General features: G+C 44.7%; 1 protein-coding gene across 1 annotated transcript in view; it reads left to right on the forward strand.

Moving 5' to 3' along the window:
* F8 (coagulation factor VIII) overlaps positions 1-23,578 on the forward strand; it is a 595,138-nt gene that overhangs the window by 442,372 nt on the left and 129,188 nt on the right. The window contains exon 21 of the mRNA XM_063432427.1: positions 22,606-22,691. Coding sequence (XP_063288497.1) covers positions 22,606-22,691 — 86 coding nt within the window. The remainder of the gene's footprint in view (positions 1-22,605; positions 22,692-23,578) is intronic.

A 23,578-nucleotide genomic window follows, 5' to 3' on the forward strand; every position in this document is an offset into this window, starting at 1 on the left:
TACTGGGCAACAACAACAATGAAGGAGTACTGAGAATAAATTAAATGGAGCTACTATAAGGAAGAAGGGTTGAGTAACCCACAGTATAACAGTGTATAGCAAAAAGGACCTGACCGTTAGTGTACCCAGGGGACCCGGAGAAAAACGAGGTGGCCGACCGCACGGCAGCACAGCAAGCAGCGCAAGGACCGCCCAAAATGGCCGCCGCACGTGTAGGAATGCACTCGCGGCCAGGCGACCAGCGGGGGTAGGGGCGCGTGCACCCTACCCGCGCGGGCAGCCCGCGAGCGGGGAGAGAGGAGAGCACGCAGCCGCGGGCGTGGAAGCAGAAACGGCCGCGGCAGTGAGGCAGCGCCGGGTCCCGCGTGGAAAGCACGGGGGAGCAGGGGAGGGCAGAGAAGGAACCCCCCGGTCGAGGGAGAAAACCCCCAGGGATCCCTTAAGCACACTAACGATATAGGTCAAATACAACAGAGAAGAAATGCACAAATAATGCAAATAAGAGCAATAACAATTAAAAGTATACACAATAAAAGTGCAAACAGAATATCAGAATTAAAAGAGAACAAGAGCAAAACACTTATCTGTCTGAGGAAGCAGCAAAGAAAGAGAGGCATTGTGGGAGACACAGGACTTATATACTTCCTCTGTTACGTGATTGGTTGCCTGTGTGCCTATACAGTTTTTTCTTTCATTTTGATAATATTTATATTCCTCTATCTTTGCTGCTGAGGAAATATTATGCATAATATGAGCCTCCGTGTCTTTAATAAAATATTTTATTTTGAGAGGCAGATTTGATATGCAGTGTGTTTCCGTGCAATTGTTTGTGCTTTCCAAATTGCAATATGATATGAGCATTGTCTGCACTGATTGTGGCAGGTCACCCTTTTTGTACCTTGAAAATCCCTACTCCAGTGTCCAGTAATATTGCATCACTGAATCTTCAATGGTGGCTTTAAATGTGTGTTGTGCACGCACTGTGCACTGTGTGCAGTGTAGTGTTTAATAGTGCCAAATCCAAAGCAATCCCCAGCAATCCTTTTTTCAACACATGCATAAGACAGGGTGAAACATCTACAGTAAAAGGCATTTTACCAAAGGTGCAGCATCCTCCTCCACTATTACCACACTAAGGTAGAGCAGGTGAGATTTTAAGGATGGTGGTAGTAGTCGACATATGCAGGTTGGACAGGGACAGTTGGACTTCTCATCATCCCAGGGACATGGTTTCACATGGTTTCACCATGCCTGGCTGAGTCACACTGTGTGACTACAGCTGCTATCAGATGCAATTTACCTTCAAAGTCTTTTTTCTAAATTTCTAAAAGTATTCTAAACGGTGGTGGTAGTTGTAGCATTTTTATATGCCCTTCTTTGTAGAGTTTTTTCCTGCTGTAAAGATACGTAACCTTACTCACCAGAATTCACCTGGTGCCTTTACCTTCCCAAGTAGGCACCACATCGGTTTCACACCCTCAGAGACTTTTTCCAGCATTTAGGACGCTGTAGATTTGCCTATTTTATTATGTCATTTAGCCACATCCACTTCATTGTGTCATTATCTACACGGATCTACAGGCTATCAAAGAAACACCCACCAGGTCTTTATATACTTAAGCTTTAAATCTGTTCAGGGCCCTGTCGCTGTTTCCAGTTTGATTATCTAAGATTGTGTTTTTTCAATAATTTGATTCCTGATCGTGGTGTGTCTCAACTACTCTGTTCTCTCTCTATTCCTGACCTTGGCATGTTTATCAGTTAAGTGTATCTCTGTTGCCCTTGACTTTGGCCTGTTATTTGACATTTCTATCTCTTGTTCTTTGCACATCAACCCTGGCCAATCTAAGGCCTGGTAATACGTACTTCTATTTACCATCTTTACCTGTATTTGTGTGACCTTATTTTGTGTCTTGTATTGTCTATCTTGACATTACAGCAGGGACTTGGACCCTGCAAAACTGGGACAATAAGTTTTACCATGTCAGACCCAAGTAGAGGAGTTAGATCACAAGATGGATCAATTTTCTCAAGCTTTATAAACCTCTCTTTCTAGAACAGCTTATTTTCACCCTGAGACTTATTCTGTGCCTAACCCTACTCCTATACTGGTTATCAGTTCTTCCACTTCTGCTCAAATGGATCACCTTACTCATACACCTAGCAATAACAGTTATCCTGACACTTTAAGGGATTAATATATCAAATGGGGTTCCCATTTGAAGTGCATCCTATATCCTTCCCCACTGACTGTGCTAAAATAGGCCTTGTAATGAATCCTGTTTCTGCAAAGGCCTTATCCTTATGGGAGAATGGTCATCCTACAGCATATAACTACAATTAATTCATCACTGAACGAAAAAAAAAGTGTTTGATCCTCCTGGCAGAGAAGGGAATTCTGTCAAGCCACTTATGAGAATCAAACAAGTGTTTTGTTGCAGATTCTTCTACATATTTCAAAACCTTGGTATCAGAAGTCAATGGGAGTGAAAATTAATTTGTCACTGCTTTCATTGAAGGGTTGTCTGATACCTTACAGGATGAAATAGTCTCATATTTACCTGAAAATATTGATAATCTGATTATCTATCTGATTCAGGTAGATAAGTGTATATAAGATAGATGCAATTCCAGGAACAAAAGGAAGATGTACTTGCCTTCCGCACCTGAATTTAATGCCCCTGCTTTCCCTCATCTTCTGTCATCAGAAGTTGAACCCATGCAAGTCTGAGTTATCTAACTCTCTGAGAAGAAGAATTATAGCAGGAGAGAGGGATTGTACCTTTATTGTGACAAGAAGAGGCATATGTGCAGAACATCTGGAAAACATGGTTATATCCCCTTCCGTGCCTCAAATAAGAATGGTCCTACTGGTAACACTCTCTTGAAATACTTCAACTTGATGCCTTTATTGACTCTGGTGCCACAGAGAATGTTATTCTCGAAAAGTACTGCATAGTAAGAGCCTCATGATATTGAACTGTAGACATGTGCATTCATTTTCGTACAAATACGATTTCGGCCGAAAATTCAGTTTTTTTAGTATTCGTTTACTAAAACGTAAATGAAAGCCCTACATGCGAAATAAAAACTAAAGGGCGAATGCATTACCTTACCGTTTTGTTTTGTTCATTTAATAGACTCTGTGCTGCAGGGGAATCAATTAACCCCCACAGCATGGAGAAAATAACACTGCGAATGCGCAAAAAAAGGAAAACAAACAAGGAGGGAGCCGGCAGCATTACTAGCTCCCTCTTTTAATAATAATGATTCCAACCTCCCCCCCCCCCACCAGTTAAAACCTATGGGGGTCACTATGACCCCCATATTAATAAAAGGGAGGTTAAATCATCATACATGCCCCTACTCACGGCATGCTGTGAGTAGGGGCATGTCGCCTAAACAAATGTAAAAGTACTAGTAACTAAGCAGCTATTGAGGCCCAACCTCTAGTGCAATAAGGTCCCCCCATTCTCCCATGGTGGGGAACAGAATAGAACTTAAATGGGGGGGACATAGTGCCCCCCCCGCACCTCCACCTGTGATCCATGGGTGGGGGCTATTAATATAAACAGGGGGACCTAATGTCCCCAATGGTCCCCACCTATGAGCGGCGGGTGGAGACCCTAATTAATTAAAAGGGGGACCTAATGTCCCTCCTGGTCCCCACCCATTAGCGGCAGGTGGGGACCCTAATTAATTAAAGGGGGGACCTAATGTCCCCCTTGGTCCCCACCCACTGGCTGCTCGCTGTCATTTTAAACTGGATATTAATGTGTCTTGTATAGAAGTGTAGAGAGTATGGTAAGAGTATGTGTAATAAGTAGCTATTTAGATCAGTAGCACAGCCTTATTGTGCTACTGATATAATGGCTACTTTTTCATATTGCAACATTGTTATAGTTTTTGCCATAACTTTTGGTTACACATACTCTTACCGTAGCTCTCTATCACTTCTATATAAGGTATCCAGTTTCAAATGACAGCGAGCAGCCACTGACTGCTCGCTGTTTTGGCGACATGCTCCTACTACACTGGTAACGTAGTGGGTGTAAGATACCGTATATACTCGAGTATAAGCCGACCCGAATATAAGTCGAGGCCCCTAATTTTACCCCAAAAAACTGGGAAAACTTATTTACTCGAGCATAAGACTAGGGTGGGAAATGCAGCAGCCACTGGTAAATTTCTAAATAAAATTAGATCCTAAAAAAATTATATTAATTGAATATTTATTTACAGTTTGTGTATATAATGAATGCAGTGTGTGTGTGTATGAGTGCAGTGTGTGTGTATGCATGCAGTGTGTGTATGAGTGCAGTGTGTATGAGTGCAGTGTGTATGTATGAGTGCAGTGTGTGTGCATGAGTGCAGTGTGTGTGCATGAGTGCAGTGTGTGTGCATGAGTGCAGTGTGTGTGTTGCAGAGCCTTGGTAGGGGGTGGGCATTTTTATTATTATTTTTTTTAATTATTTTAATATTTTTGTATTATTATTATTTTTTATAATATTATTTATATATTATTTTTTTCGTCCCCCCTCCCTGCTTGATACATGGCAGGGAGGGGGGCTCTCACTCCCTGGTGGTCCAGTGGCATTGGCAGTTCAGTGGAGAGGGCTGGCAGAGAGTGCTTACCTCACCTGCAGCTCCTGTCAGCTCCCTTCTCCTCCGCACCGGTCCAGTCAGCTCCCTCTGCAAGTCCCAGTGTAAGTCTCACGGCCGCGCTCTGACCCCGTGGCTCTTGCGAGACTTACACTGGGAGCTGACAGGGGAGTTGACCGGACCGGCGCGGAGGAGGAGGGAGCTGACAGGAGCTGCAGGAGAGGTAGTTAAGAGCTTTCTGCCAGCCCCCCTCCTACACAGACCCTTGTCTGTATTATGGCAATGTAAATTGCCATAATACAGACATTGACTCGAGTATAAGTCGAGTTGGGGTTTTTCAGCACAAAAAATGTGCCGAAAAACTCGACTTATACTTGAGTATATACGGTATTTGGAACTGGTTGTATTGATGTTCTGGTACTGCGGATATGAGGTGATGAAAAAAGGCCTCTATTGGACTGGTAGCTTGCAAATAGTGATCTGGAATTATGTGAATATTCTGAAAGATATGAAGGCCGATAATTTTAATAGAGAAGTGTGTACATGATGCATATTATTAATTGTGAGCGAATGTAGGTTTGGGTATTCTATTTTGTGTAACTTACAAAAGACACTACATATTACCATTTGCAAGGGTAGCTGAACAAGCCATCCATGTCCAGTGATGCTAGTTCACCCATAGAAAGTTGTAGGCAAAAGAGTTTGCCATACTTTTAGGTGGCTTAGCAACACTGTGCAGAGGGAGTTAGTTTTTGAGATTGTCGTTCTTCATTTGTCGCTTTGTGCATGTGAATGCATTGGTAACAGACACCCAATACTTGTTTAAGTACTGCATGATAAGCAAACATGTTAGCTGAATTTTAACCCCGTAAAACCGGAGGGCGTACTATTACGCCCTATTGTAAGCGGCTTTAAATGCCGCAGGGCGTAATAGTACGCCCTCCGTTTTTTTTTTTACTTACCCGGTCACCGCGATCCCACGCCGGCGATTGCGGTTGGGAGACTCCCCTGCGGCGGATCCTGCCTCCTCCGGTCCCCCCCGGCCTCACAATGACATGGCCAGGTTAGCTGGCTGCTGCATTGCCAGCAGGGGGACTGCCTGTAATGACAGTTGGTCCCCCTGCTGGCTGGAAATAAAATAACATTTATAAAAAATTAGTGTAAAAAAATAAATATATATATATACTTAGATCATATATATATAAGTATATATATACACATATACATACACACACATACACTGTCTAGGCGTATTTTACTATTAATATATATATACCGTATATACTCGAGTATAAGACGAGTTTTTCAGCACATTTTTTGTGCTGAAAAACACTCACTCGTCTTATACTCAAGTCAGTTGTCTGTATTATGGCAATTTTCATTGCCATAATACAGACAAGGACCGGGGGCTGTCAGGAAGCTGTAACTTACCTTCACCGCAGCTCCTGTCAGCTCCCTTCTCTCTCCTCCGTCCGTGCAGCTCCCAGGTCAGCTCCCTCTGCAACTCTCGCGAGAGCCGCGGGGTCAGAGCGTTGCCACGGGTTACCGTGGCAACGCTCCGCGCGGCCGCGAGAGTTGCAGAGGAAGCTGACCTGGGAGCTGCACGGACGGAGGAGAGAGAAGGGAGCTGACAGGAGCTGCGGTGAAGGTAAGTTACAGCTTCCTGACAGCCCCCTCCTACAGCCCATCCACTGGACCACCAGGGAGTGAGAGCCCCCCTCCCTGGCCAGCTAACAAGCAGGGAGGGGGGACGAAAAAAAAAATAAAAAAAATAATAAAAAAATAATAATAACATTAAAAAAATATATATTACAATAATAATTATTAATAAAATGCCCACCCCCACCAATGCTCTGCACTCACACACACACACACTGCACTCACACACACTGCATTCATACACACACTCATACACACACTGCACTGCATTCATTATATACACACACTGCATTCATACACACACTGCATACACACTGCATTCATACACACACTGCATACACCATGCACTCATACACACACTGCATACACACTGCATTCATACATCCACACATACACACACTGCATACACCCTGCACTCATACACACACACTGCACTCATATACACACTGCACTCCATTCATTATATACACACTGCATTCATACATACACACTGCAATCATACATACACACTGCATTCATTATATACACACTGCACTCACACACTGCACTCATATACACACACTGCACTGCATTCATTATATACACACTGCATACACACTGCACTCATACACACACTGTACTGCATTCATTATACACACACTGCACTCACACACTGCACTCATACACACACTGTACTGCATTCATTATACACACACTGCACTCACACACTGCACTCATATACACACACTGCATACACACTGCATTCATACATATATACACACACTGCATACACACTGCACTCATACACACACACTGCACTCATATACACACTGCACTCCATTCATTATATACACACTGCATTCATACACACACTGCATACACACACAGCATTCATTATATACACACACTGTAAATAAATATTCAATTAATATAATTTTTTTAGGATCTAATTTTATTTAGAAATTTACCAGTAGCTGCTGCATTTTCCACCCTAGTCTTATACTCGAGTCAATAAGTTTTCCCAGTTTTTTGGGGTAAAATTAGGGGCCTCGGCTTATATTCGGGTCGGCTTATACTCGAGTATATACGGTATATATAATTATATATATATATATATATATATTAATATCAAATTACACGTAGACTGATACTGATTATATATATATATATATATAATTAGCAGGACCTGCATGACAACCCATGCCGAAAGTATAGGGAATTTAATTTGCTAGCACTATATTTAACCCTATAACTTTCCAAGACACTATAAAACCTGTACATGGGGGGTACTGTTTTACTCGGGAGACTTCGCTGAACACAAATATTAGTGTTTTAAAACAGTAAAATGTATTACAACAAGGATATCGCCAGTAAAAGTTACTTTTTTGCGTTTTTCTCACACAAGCAGCACTTACACGGACGATATTATTGCTGTGATACTTTTTACTGTTTTGAAACACAAATATTTGTGTTCAGCCAAGTCTCCCGAGTACAACAGTACCCCTCATTTACAGATTTTATGGTATTTTCAAAAGTAACAGCGTCAAATATAAGGCTAGTGTTTCATTTTTTTCACATTAAAATTCACCAGATTGGTTACGTTGCCTTTGAGACCCTATGGTAGCCCAAGAATAAAAATAACCCCTATGATGGCATACCATTTGCAATAGTAGACAACCCAATCTGGCAAATTTCAATGTGAAAAAAATGAAATGCAAGCCCTATATTTGAGTCTAACTTTCCAAAACTCCATGAAACCTGTACATAGGGGATAATGTTATACTTGGGAGACTTCACTCAACACAAACATAAGTGTTTCAAAACAGTAAAACCTATTACAACAATAATATCGTCAGTAAAAGTGCCGTTCGTGTGTGAAAAATGCAAAAAACGTCACTTTTACTGAATATATCATCGTTGTAATACAATTTATGATTTTGAAACACTAATATTTCTGTTCAGCGAAGTCTCCTGAGTAAAACAGTACCCCACATATACAGGTTTTATGGTGTCTTGGAAAGTTACAGGGTTAAATATAGCGCGTGCAAATTTAATTCTCTGCACTTGCTGCCTGGGTTGTCAGGCACGTAAATCAAATTGTAATTAATTAAATCACATAATTATGTTAAAATATTACTTAAGCATACATGTAGAATTTTTATATACATACATATATATGTATTTAAATTCTATGTGTATACTTATGTAGTTATTTATGTAATTATATATATTTAATCTATATATAAATATTTGCAGTTATTTGTATTTTATATATAGATAGATATATATAGAATGTCATTATAAGTGTATTTTGTTACCAATATATATGTATTAATAACAAAATACAGTTAGAATGAGATTACATATGTATATATAATTTATTTAATTTTTTTTTACAAATATTTTATTTATTTATTTAATTATTGTATTTATTTACTATTGTAATTATACGTGTATATATATATATATATATATATATATATATATATATATATATATATATATATATATATATATATATAAAAACATAAAATATATATAGATGCCGCGGGCTACCCGAAAACGTCAGCAGCCGCACGGCGTCACGTTCAATAACGGGCCAGGGGTCATCACCATGGTAACCTGTAAACACATGGACATAATTATATCCAACATACAAATTTAAAAGCAGTACAACTAACTGAATCACGCTCAGTGGATGTTGCCAAATAGAATGAATATAACTAATGAAAATACAGAGCAGTACTAGCCTAGCTATCTAAAAAGAATAATCTAGTGATCTTTGTCACCATATAATTACTATGTCTGATTAAACCGGCTGTAATATATCAAACAGAAATTGAGTCCAGAAAATGAACAGAGAATGCATCTATCAAATCATTGGCAATAATCCAAAAAAGAGTACAAAACCCTGACGTTTATCAGGATACAGGGGCGGACTGAGAGAGTCCTGGGCCCTCGGGCAAAATTAGGACCTGGGCCCCCTCCAGATAGATATATATATATACTGTTGTAATGTACCTTGTATTTGCATGTAAAGTGAATGAATGTTTCTGTGTATGTCTTTGTGTGAGGTATTAGGATTCAAAATATATTTGATTGTATGTGCATGTGAAGTGAATGTATGTTTCTGTGTATACTTACTGTAAGTTGTGTTGGGATATTAGGATTCAAAATATGTTTGATTGTATGTGCATGTGAAGTGAATGTATGTTTCTGTATATACTTACTGTAAGTCGTGTTGGGATATTAGGATTTAAAATATATTTGATTGTATGTGCATGTGAAGTGAATGTTTCTGTGTATATTTACTGTAAGTGAATATATGTATGCCTTTGAATCCTCATATCCTAACACGAAATACAGAGTATCTATGAAGGGACACTATAGGCACCCAGACCACTTCCGCTCATTGAAGTGGTCTAGGTACAGTGTCCCAGGTCCCTTAACCCTGTAAAAGAGGGGGGCACTTTAGGAAGCTATAGTGCTAGGGAAAAATAAAAAATGTTTCCTGGCATATAGTTTCCCTTTAAGTAGATAAAAACTGTGGGGAAGGGCAGGGGAATATAGGCTGAAGTGGGTGCTGGGGCATAGAAACTGTAGTGGTTTTAGGGGCTGTAGTGGGGGCAGAGGCTGTATTGGGTATAGAGGCTACAGTGGGGGCAGCGAATAATAGGGGCCATAGTGGGGGTAAGGCGAAATAGTGACTATAGAGGGGGCAGGGGGTAATAGAAGCTATAGTGGGGACAAGGGGTAATAGAAGCTACAGTGGAGACAAGGGGTAATAGAAGCTACAGTGGGTGCAGGGTAGTGATAGGGACTGTGGTAGTTGCAGGGGAGGCATAGGGACTGTGGTTGTTTCAGGGGGATAGGGGCTGTAGTAAGTGCAGACAGCAATAAAGGCAGTAGTGGTTGCAGGGAAAAAGGGCAGTAGTGGGCATGGGAGCTTTCATGGATATAGGGTTGTAGTGGATGCAGGTGTTTAGAGGCTGTAGTTGGTATATCAGCTGTAGTGGGTGTAGAGGCTGCAGGGGTTCTAGTGGTTTTATGGGATATAGGGGCTGTAGTGGGTGCATGGTATATAGAGACTGTAGTGGGTATAGGGACTATAGGAGGTGTAGTGGGGTATTGTACAGCGCTACGGAATCTGATGGCGCTATATAAATAATATAATAATGGATAAGGGCTGTAAGGAATATATAGGCATGCGGTTTGTGCATGCGGTAAAGGGGCTGTAGTGGGTATAGGGACTGCATGGGGTACAGGGTCTGTAGAGTAGGGAGTAGGGAGTAGGGGGAAGAAGGGAGTAGGGGGGCAGCAGGGCAGTAGAGGGGCAGCATGGTGTAGGAGAGCAGCAGGGGGGTTGCTGGGGCTAGAGGGGCAGCAGGGGGTAGGGGGACAGCAGGGGGTCTGCTGGGGCTAGAGGGTCGGCAGGGGGTCTGCTGGTGCAGCAGAGGGTAGAGGGGCTGTGGTGGGTATAGGGGTTGTAGTAGGTAGAAGGGCCGCAGGGATAAGGGCTGCTGGGGGTAGAGGAGTAGCAGGGTGTATGGGGGGCAGCAGGGAGTAGGGGGCCAGCAGGGAGTAAGTGGGTAGAGGGGCAGAAGGGTGTAGGGGGGCCAGCAGGAGGTAGGTGGCAAAGGGGCAGAGGGGCCAGCAGATAGTAGGGGGCAAAGGGGCAGAGGGGCCAGCAGGAGGTGGGGGGGCAAAGGGAGTAGGGGGCAAAGGGGCAGCAGGGTGTAAGGGGGCCAGCAGGGAGTAGGGGGTCGCAGGGGGTTTGCTGGGGCTAGAGGGGCAGCATGGGGTTGGGGGACAGTGGGGGGTCTGCTGGGGCTAGAGGGTCAGCAGGGGGTTTGCTGGGGTGGTAGAGGGGCTGTAAGGGATAGGGGCTGTGGTGGGTATAGGGGTTGTAGTAGGTAGAAAGGCTGCAGGGGTAAGGGCTGCTGGGGGTAGAGGAGTACCAGGGAGTATGGGGGGGGGGAGGTGGGGGGTCAGCAGGGAGTAGGGGGCCAGCAGAGAGTAAGTGGGTAGAGGGGCCAGCAGGAGGTAGGGGGACAAGCAGGAGGTAGGGTGGGCAGCACCAGGTAAGGGGGCCAGCAAGGAGCAGGGAGCAAAGGGGCAGAAGGGGTAGCAGGGAGTAGGGGGTGTGCTGGGGCTAGAGGGGCAGCAGGGTGTAGAGGGACAGCGGGAGGTCTTCTGGGGCTAGAGGGTCGACAGGGGGTCTGCTGGGGCAGCAGAGGGTAGAGGGGCTGTAAGGGGTAGGGGCTGGGGTGGGTATAGGGGTTGTAGTAGGTAGAAGGGCTGCTGGGGGTAGAGGAGCAGCAGGGGGTTGAGGGGCAGCGGGGAGTAGAGGGGCAGCAGGGAGTAAGTGGGAAGAGGGGCAGAAGGAGGTAGAGGGGACAGCAGGGGGTAGGGGGTGCCAGCAGGGGGTAAGGGGCAGCAGGGAGTAGGGGGCAGCCAGCAGGGAGTAGGGGGCAAAGGGGCCAGCAGGAGTTAAGGGGGCCAGCAGGGAGTAGTAGGCAAAGGGGCAGCAGGGGGTAGAGGGGTAGCAGGGAGTAGGGGTGCCAGTATAAGGTAGAGGGGCAGCAGGGGGCAGTGGGGCCAGCATTAGGTGGAGGGGCAGCAGGGGGCAAAGGGGCTGCTGGGGTAGATGAGTAGCAGGGGGTAGAGGGGCAGCAGGGGATAGGGGGGGCAGCAGGAGCTAGAGGGACAGCAGGGAGTATGGGGCAAAGGGGCAGTAGAGGGTATAGGGGCTGTAGGGGTAGGGGCTGTGGTAGGTATAGGGGTTGTAGTGGGCTGCAGGGGGTAGAGGAGTAGCAGGGGGTAGAGGGGCAGTAGGGAGGCAGCAGAGGGTAGAGGGGCAGTATGAGGTGAGGAGCAGCAGCATGGGGACAGCAGAGGGTCTACTGGGGGTAGAGGGGCAGTAGGGAGGCAGCAGGGGGTAGAGGGGTGGGGGGGAACCAGGGGGTAGAGGGGTGGGGGGCAGCAGAGGGTCTACTGGGGGTAGAGAGGCAGTAGGGAGGCAACAGGAGGTAGAGGGGTGGGGGGCAGTAGGGAGTAGAGGGGCAGTATGGGGTGAGGAGCAGCAGGGGGACAGCATAGGGTCTACTGGGGGTAGAGGGGCAGTAGGGAGGCAGAGGGGTGGGAGGCAGCAGGGGGTAGAGGGGCAGTATGGGGTGAGAAGCAACAGAGGGTCTACTGGGGGTAGAGGGGCAGCAGGGAGTAGGGGGCAAAGGGGCAGCAGAGGGTAGAGGGGCTGTAGGGGTAGGGGCAGTAGGGGGTAGAAGGAAGAGGAGCTGCTGGATGAAGAGGAGCCTTACCTTTGGCCAGAGGGGTGAATCCTTCTCCCAGCAGCACTGGAGCATGCTGTCTCTCACTGAAGTGCTGCCTGTAACACAGATCAGGCAGCTCCGCATGGCTCCCTGACCTTTTGACACATGATGTCATTTCCTCTATCAGGAGCCGCACGGAGCTGCCTGATCAGCACTACAGACAGCTCTCCTGCTCTGCTCACCAGTCAGGCACAGTGAGAGACAGCATAGTGGGTCTTTAGGAGGGCCCTTTAGCTGTCTCTTACTGTGCCTGCCCGAACATGGGGGATATGTATTTTGTAACAGGGGCCCGTGGAGTGCCGTGCGGGCCCCTGACTGACTGCATGCAGGCTGGGGAGATTGTTTAACTCCCCAGCCCAGCTATTACTTTCATGCACGGCAGGCAGGCGGGCGGGCCCCCTAGAGCCTCGGGCCCTCGGTCCATGACCGATTTGCCCGAGTGCTCAGTCCGCCCCTGTCAGGATATTGGATGACATACTATCTAATCTCTAAATCTAACTGATTATTACACAAAAAAGGAGAAAAGAAAGGGGGAGAAACAGGAGAATGCAGTCAATAGCTTATCTCCTTTCAAATAGCATTATCGATAATATAAAACAAAATCAAATCTATATAGATTATCATGTTTGTATCCTACAAAGGCTTAAAGTTAACTGAAAAGAGAGGTCAAATCATGAACCAAAGGACTTACATAGAGATTAAACTAACTCAAAAGAAATGTTATATTGTAATTGAAGGGAAAGAAAAACAGCACTAAGTCTAAATATGTCACATATATATAATATCTAGTGTATAAAATGTCACTATATATGGAAAACTGAATTATCCTCTATCTGCAACCTGTGGCAAACATAGCCACTTCTGGACACTTAGGGTGAATATTTTGTTAACTGTTTATATGCTCATTTTATATGCAGTGTGTAGCATTCGTCTAAATATACTATATCAGTTATGTTTTTTTTATGTAAAACTGTATATTTTGCTGTACGGAGAGATAATGTGATTAACAGTGCATTCTTGCACAATTATCTCTCCTGAACAGCAAGGCATGCTGGGAAACAACCTTGCAGGCTAAGTTCCCCCACACAGTCCTCTGTAGTAAAACCCCTGCAATGTCATTCAGGAAACCCCTTGCATGGGGACTTGCATAAATACTGTGACTGTGGAATAAAATGACAGTTGACAGTTGGCTCCCAGACTATGTGTCGGCTAGTCCTTGGGGAAGAGGGATTATTAATATGCTGCCTGTGTTTTACCTGCTTTATCCTGACTACCAGCGGAGATACCGTGGATTATACTGCTACTCCGCTACATACATGTAATGTCATTTTAAGTGTATTTTAAGATTAATATATGTACTTATATTAACATTAAAGTACATTACGTATCACGTTACATATATATAAGATGTATATATATGAGATATATAATATATATATATATATATATATATATATATATATAAATACATTTATTTTATTTGAAAACATGTTTAATTATTTTTTTTTACATTTCCCACCAGCAGGGGAACTGTCTGACATTTCAGACAGTCCCCCTTCTGGCATATCCACAGCCAGGGGGCCTGATTTGCTGGGGGAGGGCTGCCTGGGCTGTCAGGCAGCCCTCCAGAGGAGGATCGCGGCGGATGTAAGTCATGCAGACCTCCAGGGGCTGCAAACCATTATGGCATTCTATGCCGCCGCAACGGCTTTAAAGCCCATTTAAAGAGGGACAGCATAGAACGCCGTAACGGTGTTAAGGGGTTAACTTGTTAGCTATAGCTTGAAAATGTTTAGAAAATCTACAATTGTAAGGTAGAAAAGTAAAAAGATGACAGAATGAAATACTGAGTTGAGGCAGGACAGAATGATTGAAGAGAAATTAAGAGAAATGAGATGTACAGGATTACTGAATCAAGCTAATTTGCACGATGCGGCCACGCACCTGGAACATTTACTGCATGCAATGCATTGTGGCATTAGCATATGTATAACTGATAACTATACACAAATCAACCAACAGAGGGCATGTACATTTTAGAATAGATTACAAGGAAGGTCTGCTTCAATGTAAAGTTAAACATTTGATTGACACCTTTGTAACAGAGTCTTTGTCGGAACCAGGTACATTGAGGGAAGGAAGAAGCCATCTGAAAAAAAGCTTTCTTGAATTGGATTTCATTCTTTAAAACATGCTTTTGAACTATTGTCATGGGGCTTAGAAGAGACTGTCAGAAAAAAGAGTTGAGAAGGAAATAGTGAGCGTAAGCATTTTGGGATTGGTTGTATAAATGCTCTGGCACAGCTTAAAGACGGTGGTAAAAAAAAGGTCTCTGGATTGATTTACTTCTGGTCTGTTAGTTTGCCAATATTGATGTAGCATTGGATGAATTGTGTTCCACGGAGTGGAGACAAACAGTCTCACTTCCCAGCGGCAGTGTAAGTTCCAGGGAGAGAAGCGTATTGTCTTTCCTCACCAGCGGCAGTGCAAGTTATTTGGAGTGGAGACAGACGGTCTCACTCCCCAGCAGCAGAATGAGTTACAGGGAGGGGAGACAGCTTGTCTCACTTCCCAGCGGCAGAGTGTGATCCAGGGAGGGGAGAGAGTCGGTCTCACTTCCCAGCGGCAGTAAGTACAACAGGGAGCGGATAGTTTCTTCCTCCCTCCCCAGTGGCCCTGTGTATCCCTGAGAGAGGAAAATTGCGCCCTCCCTCCCCATCTACAACTTGGTGCATCAGGAATGGATTATAGCAGTCTCCCTTTCCAGAAGGACCATGGATGTACAAACTGGACCTTGTGGCAGGAGGCCATTTGTATAACTGAACCTTTTGGGAAAGGTCACCAGACTAACACAGACCCAGACCGATTAAAGGTCTGGGGTCTGGTTAGTCTCCCCGGGAGGGGAAAGATATGTGACACCAGTCACCATCACTGGGAGCAGAAGGACACTTTCCTAAATGTTTCTATGTCCCCCTGTAGTCATTATAGGTGCAGGGTGGTTATAATTTTTGTATATTGTTAATTATTTTGTGTGCTCTCCTGTCCTGCGGATGTTGTTACCAACGAGTGGATTTGGCTATGGAGCCTGTAAAGTGCCTTCTGTTGGCAGCAACAGCAATATGCATGTTAGGTTGGTGAAGAATTCTTTAAAAGCATTTGTTTGCCATGGACTCCTATACATTTTTCAATCTCTGGTTTCGTCTGTACCTCAGCAGTACTGGGAAGCCCAATTGAATACACACACACACAGGTTGCTGATTCAAAAGGACTACGAATTGAATTGTAACACACATCTGTATATGACTTGAGCATTATACAAGTCCCTTATTGGATCATCCAATAGGGTACTAACACACAGTTCTTAAAGGAGCTTACAGGAAATAGGGGTGTGGGTAGTAACACACATTTTTGCAGCCTACAGGATATGGGGGGGGGGGGAGGTAAATACAATACTAACAGATGGTCACTGCCATATACAGAAAGGATACCTAATGTATAGGAATGTATAGCAACACCCTGTCTACAATGAACTGTACCTTATTAGTCTAGGGGCTTATTCACTAACATGTTAAAAATCAAGAAGCATAAAAAAAATAATAACATGCTATCAATGCACTACCTGAATAACAATAGCAATAATTTGCATATTCAAGTAGATTTGTATATTGCTAATTCTGCAGGCAGGAGAGATATTTTGTGTTGGTTATTGACTTCCCCACCCCCTTGTATATATGTTATTGTGTTATTATAATTCCATGTATGTTTTTTTATATGTTTTGATTATTTGTATTTTTATTGAATTGTCACCATACGTTACATGTAAAGAGCATTTGGGCCAGTCCCAAGAAAAAATAAAGTTTTGCATGTTAGTTCCTTTTGGATTGGTGTCCTCTGTGGATTTTTAGGGACTCCCAGCCACAGAGTTGTCGTACCTGTTGGCTGGCTGGATGATACCTTTAGTCCTGGGATAAATCAAGAGAGCTAGGCCTGGGATCCACAAGTGCCTTTATAAAGGCAATAGAAGTCACATTGCAGGCAGAGGTGGATACCTGCCTGGAAGAAAGACTGCAGCGGAATAGGCAGAGGGGGCGATACCAAACTGGAATGAGAGCTGCAGCCTAGTCAAGCCACGGCCACTGAGGCCAAGAGCGTTAATTTCCCCCGGTTCCAGCTAGGAAGCGATCCTGGGTGGCGGTACCCATCCGGGGTACAGGGAGCTCCACTAAATAGATTATAGAACTTACTGTGATATGCATTAAAGCATTTGTCTATCACTTTAGGAGTGAGATGCAAATCTTTGTTGTCCAATATCCTAGTAATTTTATTTGAAGTGGTTCTCTCTCCCAGTCTTTGGGATAACAGCTTGTTATTACATGATTACCAATACTGTAATTCTTTAATCTTAGTCTTGTCGAAATGTTTGTGTTTTCTAATATTTTTCTATTATTTGTTTTTGAATCTCTGACAAATAGACCGAATAAGCCCTTTGCTAGCCCAGACATCAAATCAGCACTTTCATCTTTCCTATACTGAGTATTTAAACTTATTAAATTGCCTCTTATGGTAGATTTGAAGGCACAACAGTTATTAGAGTAGGAAGTATAATTACATGATTTTGCTATTTCATGACGAAAAGTCATGATTTTATGAAAGACAAGGAGGCGAGTATTGCTTAAGCCTTTCTTTACTGTCCACCAATAGCAGCAAAGAATACAACAGTAAGAAGAAATGGTAACCATAGTGCAGTGGCGTAGCGTGGGTTGTCAGCACCCGGGGCAAGGCAAGTAATTTGCGCCCCCTAACCCGTGGATTTTTAGACACACACACACTAACAGACACACACACACACACTAACAGACACACACACACTAACAGACACACACACACACTAACAGACACACACACACTAACGGACACACACACACACTAACAGACATACACAAACACTCACATTTTTAACACATATTTTTTTTTTAAATGTAACCCCCCCAGCATCCTTACCTTTGGAAATGCTGGGGAGGGGGTTCTCTTCCTCCCTGGTGGTCCAGTGGCTGCTGGGCGGGCGGCATTGACATCATATTCCGGCTCCCAGCCTCACTCTGCGGCGCGCAAGGGAGCTGAACAGACAGCTCAGAGGAAGTGCTCCCTCGCCGGCCGCCCACCAATGCCGCCCGCCCAGCCTAGCAGCCCGCCGGCATGTCTGTTAGCCGCAAGGCTAACAAGACATTTGCCTTGGGCATTTGGGGGCGGCTTTTTTTGCCGCCCCATGGAAAATGCCGCCCAAGGCAAATGCCTTGTTTGCCTCACGGCTAATAAGACCCTGGCGCCCCCCCAGATGTTGCGCCCGGTGCGGCCGCCCCCCCCTGCACCCCCCACGCTACGCCTCTGCCATAGTGATAGGCCACACCCATACCAAGTCCCAGTATAATAGTCAGCACATCACCACACATTTCCTCTTTCTTTGGAGATGCGAGACAATAACAACAAAACAGGAACGATGAAACAGTCCAAACCAAATAGAACATGCGATCCGAAATCCAGCCGGACTCCGATCAGGAACTGGGACCGATTCATCAGTAAACAACAGTGAGGGACATCACAGCATTGTCCACAAACTTCCTGGCCACTTGGTGAAGCCGAGAGAGAAGTGCTGAAGACCCTTGATCAACAAGGAATCAACCTGTGAAAACACAAAAGAAAGGAGCCGAACGGTTAAATCGGTACTTGAACCAAAGTGCGCATGCCAGGAAATGTTTTAACTAGACAGAAACAACACAGTGTGCATAATTCATCATAGGCATTTCTAATAATTACCTAATATGAACAGGTTAATAAACGGTTGAAACTATACAAAACCCAGAGCGCATAATGAATACCTACCAACCCTGGAAAACCTTCAGGAGAGAATAAACAACCGGGTGGGGTAAATCAGTAAAATAACTATGAAGGGTGGGACAATACTCGCCTCCGTGTCTTTCATAAAATCATGACTTTTCATCATGAAATAGCAAAATCATGTAATTTTATGTCAAGACACGGAGGCTCATATTGCAAGTTTAAAGCTTATCAATAACTGGAGAAAAAGCGTGAGGCAAAGGTCAAAAGTAAAACTCGCGAAAAGTGGATTCACGGGACCAGTCGGCCATTCTCATCAGGTCTTCCAGACGTGCACCTGAATTCACCATGGACGTGGCCGATGCCCTTCGGGCTGAGTGGGCACCAAAGATGGACGTATCCACGCCGGCCAGAGACATCACCCATTTCACCCAGCGAGCCAATGTAGTACTGGACACAGGGGAGAAGGGGCAACGAAGCGATAGAAACAGCTGGGGAGACGACGTAGCTCGATGTGCGCTCATTCGAAGTTCATATTAGGGCTGGAGTACCAGGGAAGCTTGGATAAGAAACCGATCGAATAGCGGTCTTGGTGCGTCTGGAGATGTTAAACGTCTCCCCGTCCGGAGTGAAAGACCTAGCTCTGCATTAGGCGGCCAGGAGGAGAATAGCGACAAAACGCAGGAGACTTCCCATGTAGATGAGTAACAAGGTCTAGGGGGGCGCGACAGGCGTGAGCCCCTTAGTAATCAGCACACTAACGGATGTTGGCCTGCTGGGCAGCCGTCAAATCCTTGGTGAGCCGAGGAGATTGCCGATCTGTATGAATTAATCGTGCAATATGCTCGACCAGCTTCGAACAGCGAAGTCAGGAATAGGAGGATCGCAGTCACAGGTGCAGAAATGGGATCCAAGTTCCTAGTTGGGCACCAGCCAGTCCAAGCTCTCCAAGCGGTCCCATATGCTCGTCTAGTCCCGGGAGCCCATGCGTCAGCCAGGAGGCGTCGAGTTGCATCCGAAACCCCTTGGATTTCCCAGGGACTCCCGAAATCCTCCACGCGAGCAGTATTAACGACCCATCCCCCAGGAGGGGATGCTGGAGGCCGATGGGTCCAGGAGGAGGTTCGGTTTAGACGGCAGCAGTCTGGGCACGTCTACCGCCAGTTCCAGGGAGTTGTGGGAACTTGGATTGGGTCCCCCAGAATGGGGTTAGTAGGATCAGGTCGGCCATTTGGCGGCGAACTTGGAGCAGGACCCGAGGTATCATAGCAAACGGGGGGAAGGCGTAGAGGAGTGAGCCAGTCCAGTCTTGTAGGAAGGCGTCCACTGCCTCCGCGGTTGGATCCGGGCGCCAGCTGTAGAACCGGGGTAGTTGGGTATTGAAACTGGACGCGAAGAGGTCGATGGCAAAAGGACCCCATATGGACGAAATAGCGGAGAATACTCCCACATCCAATCTCCAATCGCTGTTGTCCGACAGATAGCATGAACTCCAGTCCGCGTTTACACTGCCCGCAATGCAGATAGCCCTCTGCACCCAACCACGGAGTTCCTCCAGGTCAACCTGCTGGTTCTTGGCTCTGGCGATTTCAGCCAGATCAAACAGTTTGGCCAAAGGGCCAAATATGTTGAGATGTTTATCCTTGCATGATTTAAGTGCTGAATCTAGACCCTTGCGGGGATTCCAACCCATTTTAGAGAGGAATTGGGTCATCTTAGGGTCCACTACAGGTGTCTCACAGACTTTGCTAGGTACCAATGGTCTTGGGCATTCCGCCCTAAGTTTATTACACACCGCCTTACTTAGGGGGCTTCGTACCCAGTTTTCAAGGTACCGTGCCACATGGTCTGCTGGGAGCCTTTCCGCTGACCTCGGATGATGGAGAGCATCCGGGTCAAACATGGGATCCCCGGACGGATCCATGAGGGTGGAGCCCGCAGTAGCGGAGGAGTCGCTCCTAGGGCCACTCGCAACCACCGCGGAGTGAGCAGGGCCAAAAGGGTCAGATTTCTGCCCACAAAATTTGTCATCAGAGTCACCCACAGACTCAGCGTCAGCCTCCTCACTAGACCCGATTTCTGAGTCGGGGTCGCTCTCTTTTTGTGCTCTAGCACATTTCCACTGCCGCACCTGTTCTGCCTGGTGCGGAAAGGCTCTTTTGCGTGACATAGGCACGCTGTCATGGGTGGCTATAGTCACACCAGTCATGTTGGTTCTGGAGGCTGGGAGATTTGAGCGCCTGGATTTGGCAGTAGCCTTTTTTGGTGCCTCCCCTATAGGGTCAGTAGCCGGTAGCGCTAAGCGTGTCGGCGTGGCCGAACCTTCTGCGGCCAAAGAGCGTGCAAGTAAGGCCTGTGATATTGTCTGGGAGAGGACAGAGGACATGGAGCCCATAGCAGCCATAATGGCGTCAGAGACTGAGCGCTGTAGCGCCAGGGACTGGGTCTCATCAGACAGGGGCATAGGGTCCCCAACAGAAGAAGGAGAAGCCAGATTGGAAAATGGGTTATCTAAAACCTGGGGTATGTCCATCTCCCTAGGGGAGGAGGGGCTGGCAGGCACTTTAGATCTGGTAGTGCTGTGAGATATTCCCCAACAAAAACTTAAACAACAATATAACCAGTATGGGATAGAGCAGAGGAGACTAGCAGGAGTTAATCACCCCAAAGTAGTATAACCTAAGAGGGATAAATAGATGAAAGTAATGAATAGGAAACAGGCGAATACACTGAACGTTCGAATGAAAATTAGCCGAACGCGGCAAAACAGACAAATGAAGCTAAGTGTAGAAAAAACAAACGAACGGCATATGTTCATGAAGAATCTACCGAACTGGTTAGAATTCTTATATGAAAACAGCCGAACAGGACGGAAAACAGGCGCAAAATGGCGCCAAAGAAACGGAGAGAAGGAGAAAATGGAGTCAAAGGGTAGTGAGGAAAGATATAATGAGATAAGGTAGTAATCAAAAGAAGCAAGTGAGCCTGGATAACACACAGAATAAAACATAGGGAAGGTCTGGAACCCTGGGCTCAAAGGTAACCAACATAATATATAGTATAAAACAAGCATGTAATAAAACACAGAAAAAAATCCTTAATAACTGGATAAATGAAAGCAGACAGGAATTATCAACAAAAGGAGTAATAGATGTTCAAATAACAATAAATAACTCCTATAAACAACCAGAAATCAATAAGAGAATAGTAGTATGTATGAGAGAAAATTTGTCATGTACTTATCTTTGAGGAAATGTGTGGGGATGTGCTGACTATTAGACAGGGTCTTGGTATGGGGACTTGGTATGGGTGTGGCCTATCACTATGGTTACCATTTCTTCTTACTGTTGTATTCTTTGCTGCTATTGGTGGACAGTAAAGAAAGGGTTAAGCAATATGAGCCTCCGTGTCTTGACATAAAATTTGTTTTGTTTTCTTCATACAGAGTACATTCATTTTTTAAGAATTGCTAGATATTTAGAAATATAGAGTAAAGTGTCACTCATCCACAAAGTATTAATATTCTATTGAAATGGATGCTTTCTAGAGGCGGTACCTACTTCAGAGTGGTGAGAATCCCCAGAGTCTAAACCGTGTGGATGTCTAAGCAGAACATACCCTGCTGAAGTCATAACATGAGGGGAAGCTGGAGGTGCAGATGGTGCATATTCAGACTAGGAGTCTGTGAGCATATGTTTATCATTTGTATGTATGGGGGGCTGTTTGTGGCCTTAATGTGTGCATTGTGTTTATGGGGGAGACTATGCTGTGTGCGTGAGGGGTTACTTTGTGAGTGTAAGGGTTAATGTCTGTTGGGTGGTTTCCGTGTGAGTATGAGGGTTACTGTATGTGGGTGTCTGTGTATGAGGGTGACTCTGTGTATGAGGGTGACTCTGGCAAAATTAGTGTAACAGGGTTACTATGTGTAAGTGTGGTGACAGGATGACTGTGTGTGAATATGTGTTTCCAATCTGTTTGGTCCCCAGGGCCTCACCGTTCACAGAGGGTGCCAGACCAGGTCTCACTGAGCAGCCCTAAACAAATCTGGGGTGAAGCTGAGCAAAAACAAAAACAAAAACAAAAATTGAATCCGATATCAGATTGCATAACTTGAATCTTTACTGATTTTGTGTGTTTATTATTGTATACATTTGTTAATAGTTACACAGTTTAATCTACGTAAACTCTTTTTATTTTATAGGATCATGGTTTCCAGCCCTTGCCAGATTAGGTAACAGTGGATCCATAAATGCATGGAGTGTGGAGAGTATGAATTCTTGGATTCAGGTACTTGTTAAACTATGTCAACTAAAATTCTAGATTTTTCTAACTTTAGTGGCATAAAGTTACAATTTCAATAAGACAGGAAGCAAGTATTATGCTTTAAGTTTCTTTACTACCCAGATAGCATAATGAAAAATATTAAAGGGATGCTATAGTCACTAAAACAACTTTAGCTTAATAAAGCAGTTTTGGTATATAGATCATGCCTCTACAATCTCACTGCTCAATTCTCTGCCATTTAGGAGTTAAATCACTTTGTTTATAAACCCTAGTCACACCTCCCTGCATGTGGCTTGCACAGTCTTTTTAAACACTTCCTGTAAAGAGTCCTCTAAAGTTTATCCTTCCTTTTTGCAAGTTCTGTTTAATTTTGATTTTCTTGCAAGTTCCCCTGCTATGGTAGTAGCTTGCTAAACACTGCAAGAGCCCCCTGTATGTGTTTAAAGATCAATTTACAGAGAAAGAGATACAATTGTTTGAGGTAAATTACATCTGATTAAAAGTAAAACCCGTTTTTTTCATGCAGGCTGTGTCAATCAGAGCAAGGGAAGGTGTAATAAGGGCTGCATAAACAAAAACAAAAATGGCAGTGGATTGAGCAGTAAAACCTGAGATGCATGATCTATACACTAAAACTGCTCCTTTAAGTTTAAATTGTTTAGGTGACTATAGTGTTCCTTTAATACAGCGCAAACAAACACAAAATGGAATTAAAATGCAGGTAAGGTTGCTGCCAACAGGTATCCCACCATAATAAACAGGAACACAATGAATCAGGAAATGTTATTAAATGCTTGAGTGAACAAAACATTGTTGGCAAGGTATGAAAAATAATTCTCACCCGGAGGAAGGAGGGACATTTGACGCACGTTGCGTCAACGTCGTGAGGC

This window comes from Pelobates fuscus, chromosome 9 (assembly GCF_036172605.1).
Source record: "Pelobates fuscus isolate aPelFus1 chromosome 9, aPelFus1.pri, whole genome shotgun sequence".
NCBI classification, from domain to species: Eukaryota; Metazoa; Chordata; class Amphibia; order Anura; family Pelobatidae; genus Pelobates; species Pelobates fuscus.